Source organism: Mastomys coucha, unplaced genomic scaffold (assembly GCF_008632895.1).
Source record: "Mastomys coucha isolate ucsf_1 unplaced genomic scaffold, UCSF_Mcou_1 pScaffold5, whole genome shotgun sequence".
Classification (NCBI taxonomy): Eukaryota; Metazoa; Chordata; class Mammalia; order Rodentia; family Muridae; genus Mastomys; species Mastomys coucha.
This window is the reverse complement of record NW_022196911.1, coordinates 46,705,849-46,711,329: the sequence shown is the minus strand read 5'-3', so window position 1 is coordinate 46,711,329 and position 5,481 is coordinate 46,705,849. Positions and strand designations below refer to the sequence as shown.

Here is a 5,481-nt window from a genome sequence, read left to right as displayed (position 1 = left end):
AGAGAGAGAGAGAGAGAGAGAGACCATCAAACAAAAACCACCTGTAAACTGGCAATATAACTCAATGGTAGAGTATTTGCCTAGCAGTGTGAGGCCCTAAGTTTGAATTGTTTGAATCTCACTACTGAAAAGAAAGACAGTTTGTTCGCCTTAGCTACCCTTCCCTTTGGTCCTGCCTGGGAATTGTGTAGGAAGGAGGGAGACTATTTCCATGAGTTGCATGTATTAGGAACACTGTCTGTGGAGAGCCCCTTTGGTATGAAGCACATGTGGCCAGGACTCTGGGTTCTGTGGCCTAGGGTGCATAAGACATTAATGGTGGCAGGCTATGGGCACAAATGAACATTGTTATTGGAAAGGCTAAGTATGGAAATCTGAGTGAGGCTGTGCCTACTGCTAACCAGTTCCTCTTCCTCTTTGCAGGTGCTAGAGGAGCGCCATCGGTTGTGGTTGTCTGAGCTGAAGCGCCTGTATGTGGAACGGCTTCATGAAGTGGCCCAGAAAGCTGAGCGCAGCGAGCGCAACCTCCAGCTGCAGCTGTTTATGGCTCAACAGGAGCAGCGGCGCCTGCGCAAGGAGCTGCGGGCTCAGCAGGGCCTGGCCCCAGAGCCTCGGACCTCTGGTCCCCCCATGGAGGCTGACCCCAATGCCCGACCAGAGGAAGAAGCCCGATGGGAGGTAGGACACCATCTGAAGCATCACCTTCTATCTCATTGTTCTGGTCCCAAGCTCTGTTCCATCAAACTGCCGGCCCAGTATTATGCAGTGTTTGGCCCTTCTTGCTCACAGTTTGTCCCTTCCCCCAGGTGTGCCAGAAAACGGCGGAGATTAGTCTGTTGAAACAGCAGCTTCGGGAAGCCCAGGCGGAGCTGGCCCAGAAGCTGGCAGAGATCTTCAGTTTGAAGACGCAACTTCGGGGCAGCCGGGCACAAGCCCAGGCTCAGGACGCTGAGCTAGCCCGGCTGCGGGAGGCAGTGCGCAGCCTGCAAGAGCAGGCACCTCGGGAGGAAGCCCCAGGCAGCTGTGAGACGGATGACTGCAAGAGCAGAGGACTGCTGGGGGAGGCAGGAGGCAATGAAGCCAGAGAAGGGGCCGAGCAGCTGAGGGCAGAGCTGCTGCAAGAGCGGCTTCGTGGCCAGGAGCAGGCTCTGCGCTTCGAGCAGGAGAGGCAGACTTGGCAGGAGGAAAAGGAGAGGGTGCTGCGCTACCAGCGAGAAATCCAAGGGAGCTACATGGACATGTACCGCCGCAACCAGGCACTTGAACATGAGCTGCGAGTGCTGCGGGAACCCCCTACATCCTGGAGTCCCCGGCTGGAGTCCTCCAAGATCTGAGGCTAGCCAAGTGTGCTGACAGCAGGCATACTGTCAGAAGATACCCCGAGGTGGCAGGCTCCTCCCTTGCACTGGTCAGGGGCCAGAATCTGTAGAGGCCAGTTCAGGGATGGGACGCCCAGCCAGTGGAGGGCTCCAGCGGGCAATGGGATGGATAGGGTGCCTGCTCCAGAAGCTGTGGCAAAGTCTTGCTAGCAGAGAACCACACCCAGGGAGGGCCTAGCCCTGCTTCCAACAGTGGGTGTGGCCCAGTAAAGTAGGTTGGTGCCATCCAAGCTTCAGCCCCAAGATGCAGAAGGGCAGGAGAGGAGGAGGGTGGCAGGTGACTAGCCTGAGGTCTTCCTCCGTGGAAGGAGCCCAGGGTGGGAAGATTGGTCTCCTCCAGAATAAAAAGCACGTTTTTCTATGAGGAGGCCTAGTTGATAAGATTGTCCTTGGCCTGAGGCCAGAGGCTCCTGGTGGTCAGTGTTCCAGGCCTTGGAGCTAGGCTGGAAAGAGTATCCCTCATTACAGTCTCTGGTCTTATGTGGTGGAGAATGGAGGAATGTTACTTCTTGCTTCCATACCCCACAGTACTTAGCTGCTGTGTGGGCTGCAAGCGCTTTCTTCAACACCATCGGATGTTGGAGAAGAAACAATACCAGGGAAACAAAAGGATTGGTCGACAGGCATTTGCAGAACATGAAGTGTTTTTTTCTGGTGGGATGTCTGGACCCTGGGTGCCTAGGCAGCTGCTGGGTTTGGAGCCAGCTCAAGACAGTTTCCTCTGTAACATGTAAAAGCTCCCGTGGACTCTGCCACCTCCAGCTGTGGTGTGCCCCTCCCTCCATGGTGTGGGTGCCAGAGGCAGGTGCAGGAACCTTGGTCATTTCCAGGAGCAGTAGAGGCCTGTAGGGTATTTTATTTTGCATTAGATCTGCTTTGTCTTCTAGAAGGGTCTGGGGAAAGAGTCCCTCATTGTGTACCTGGCCTCAAAACTGACCTTTTAAATCTGCTTCCAGCTAAAGCTGATCCCAACAGTTCCCTGAAACCCTCAGACACCCCTACCTTAGCAGTGGTGAGCATCCTTATGGGCTTTGTTCCCCTTGGGCTAGGGACTGAGGCAGCTGATATCTCCTTTGCCTACCACCTACCTTACCTGCTCACTCTTTCTTCCTTCCTTTCTTTCTTTCTTTCTTTCTTTCTTTCTCTCTCTCTCTCTTTCTGAGTCAGGGTTTTGCTGTGTAGACCTGTAGACCAGGCCAGGATGGAACTCATTGTGTAGCCCAGACTGATCTATAGGGATTCTGCTGCTCCCCTGTTGGACTTATAGACCTGTGTTACACCTTAGCTTGCCATCTTTCCTTTTCCTTGTGTTAGACAGGGTCTCCCAGTATAGCCCAGTCTGGCCTTGGACTCAAAATCCTCCTGCCTCTGCCTCCTAAACGCTGGGATTATAGGCATGCGCCACCACACCCAGCGGGATTATAGGCCTATACCTCCACTTTGGGTTCCTTTCTTCTAGAGAGAAATCACTTGTTACAGATGTGTGATAGGAATAGCTACTTAGCTACTACAAACTTACTGTCTGCTTGGTATTGTGTTGGGCTTTTGTCTTGGGGACACAAGGTAATTTCAGTGTGCTTCACTGCTCCGGGCAGGGGGCAGGGATAATAGCTGTTTTTCTTATTTTGATTTTTGAGATGGGGTCTCTCTATGTAGCTCTTGTCCTGGAATTTAACATATAGACCATGATGACCTTGAAATCACAGAGATCCACCCGCCCAACTGAACACAGCCATTTATTTGCCTCCAGTACCTTCCTTGGAACCATTTCAGAGAAATGTGAATCCTTTCAGAATTGTCACAGATCTCTACCTCTCTCTCGCTTTTTTGTTTTTTATTTTGTTTTGTTTTGTTTTTCGAGAGAGGGTTTCTCTGTATAACCTTGGCTGTCCTGGAACTCTGTAAACCAGGCTGGCCTTGAACTCAGAAATCCACCTGCCTCTGCCTCCCAAATGCTGGGATTAAAGGCGTGGCCACCAGTGCCCGGCATATCACAGATCTCTTGATTTCAGCCCATGTCTGAGCCTCTAAGGTCCATCAAGTAGGTGCCTGGGTTTAGATGCCAAGCTGTGGCCTGTGACACCTGATCTGACTGACGAGCTCCACCTTATTAGGGTGGAGGATTGGGTGTATGAGTTGTCTGGTGTGGGGATGCTGTGTTTATGATCTGTGAGTGGCAGGTGTGTGTAGATGTGCTTCGGGGCTAATAGGTGTGTCCAAGGGGGTGTGTGTGGGGCCTTGGCCCTCTCCCTTCCATTTCTTCCTGACTGTTCCAGCCCTTTGTACTGGTCACACTAGGTAGACCCTGCAACCCAGATAGTGTAGCTAAGACACCTGGGCCCTAGTTTCCACCAGAAGTGGGGGGGTTAGGCAAGCTGATCCCCTCAGACCATGATACTCACTTCCATTTCATAGGTCCCTGCAAACACAAGTCTCTGGGCTAGGAGGTCTCCCCTAATAAGCCAGTTGTTAACCTAAAGTCTGAGTTACTTCCTCAGCAGGGCCAGAAGCCAGTCAGGCCAGGTGCCCACGTGCCCACCTTTTGGTGTACCCACTCCACAGTGCAGTTCCCCACCCAGCAATTACGACCTGGGTTGGCCAGTAGAGCCAGCAGGGGTGGGTGGGCGGTACCAAAACTTGGCAGTGGTGCCAGAAACCAAAGCCAGGCCCAGATGTAGAGGGGGAGGGCAGCCCAGAACCAGATCTCTTGTTAGCTCATCCTTTCTTGGCAAACCAGTTCCCTGGTCCCCAAGCAGGCTGGGTGGCTCTGGGGCCAGTTGGTCATAGAAGTCACTGTCACAGCTACTGGAGGAGCCCGTCCCTGCTGCTTCTGGAAGACCACGGGCCCAGACAGTTTATGTGGAAGGCTATCGAGCATCTCACACTGATCCCAGCTCTCTGCCTCATATCCCTCCTGTTCACCCAATGTTTCTCCCTCTTAGCCTGTCACTTAATGCCAGCAGCCTTCCAGGACCTTCCAACTTCAGTGATCTTAGCAGCAGCTCCCAGTTCTCTGGTCAGACTGCTGTGGGCTGTCCTGGCCCAAACCAAAGTTGACAGGAAGAGGAGATTGTAATTTCTGGAGCCTTTGGGGAAATGAAAGAAGAGGGGGCCTGAGTAGGTCCTGAGCTTGACTGGAAAGGTAGCTTGGGCTCCCTGAGCGGAGCCCTAATTTCATGGTACCACACAGAGGTAGGCAGCACTTGGGTATTGCTTCTCAGAGGCTACTTTGCAGACCCCTCACACAGACACACACCGTTGTCTCCCCCAAGTGTTTCTACAGTTTTCTGTTGGCTTGCCTGACTCCATTGGGCTGTGAACATTGCCAATGCTTGGTTGTGACCTCCATTTTGCTTGAGACTGCTCTGGCTCCAACCCTAGAAGGTAGGGGTGAGAAAGGTAGACTATGGAAGCAGGGGTGACCAGACTCCTCCACTGTCTAGGATGGATGGCTTTAAGGTAAGGGCCTGGGGAATGGTTTGAGCCATTCATGGGCACTGGTTCTAGGTCAGGTCAGTGACAAGTTCAAGGCTCAAGCACTTAGTCATTGTTGAGATGATGGGTCAAATCCAGTTCACAGGTAAGGAAGACAGTGTATTCTGGTGGAGGAGGGAGACATGTCTACACTAGTGACTACACTAGTGAATGCTGTTCTAGATAGCAGACCCTGGGAGGGGATGCAGAGGACACAGGTCTGGAGAAATGGCTCAGCAGAAAAACCCTGACTGTTCTTCAAGAGGCCCCATTTATGTAGTGCTCACAACCACCTGTAAGTCCAAGCCTGGAGGATACAATGGCCCTCTTCTGGCCTCTACTGGCATAGATGTGCAGAGAAAGCACCTACACACTTAAAACACATAGTTTTAAACAGAGAACAGATAATCCATAAGTTCTTAAATATAGTGCAGTGGGAGCAACAGAGGCCTCCATGGTGGAGACAAGTCAGGAGAAGAAGAAGAAAGGGAAGAACGTGCCTGAGACTAGGAGATTCTGATCACAAGGGGGAGTACCTCCAGGGAGGATGCAGGCCACATCATGATGCTTTGTCTGTCACTGGGTGCTTTGCTCCTAAAGGCCTCGGGCATGTACCATCCCCCCCCCC

The 5,481-nt window shown here is 52.5% G+C and overlaps 1 protein-coding gene across 1 annotated transcript in view; it reads left to right on the top strand.

The window, feature by feature from the left end:
* Nucleotides 1–2,883, top strand: part of N4bp3 (NEDD4 binding protein 3) — a 9,540-nt gene extending 6,657 nt beyond the window's left edge. Inside the window, exons 4-5 of the mRNA XM_031352974.1 lie at nucleotides 424–678; nucleotides 807–2,883. Coding sequence (XP_031208834.1) covers nucleotides 424–678; nucleotides 807–1,334 — 783 coding nt within the window. The 3' untranslated portion in view covers nucleotides 1,335–2,883. The remainder of the gene's footprint in view (nucleotides 1–423; nucleotides 679–806) is intronic.
* The last annotated feature ends 2,598 nt before the right edge of the window (nucleotides 2,884–5,481 follow it).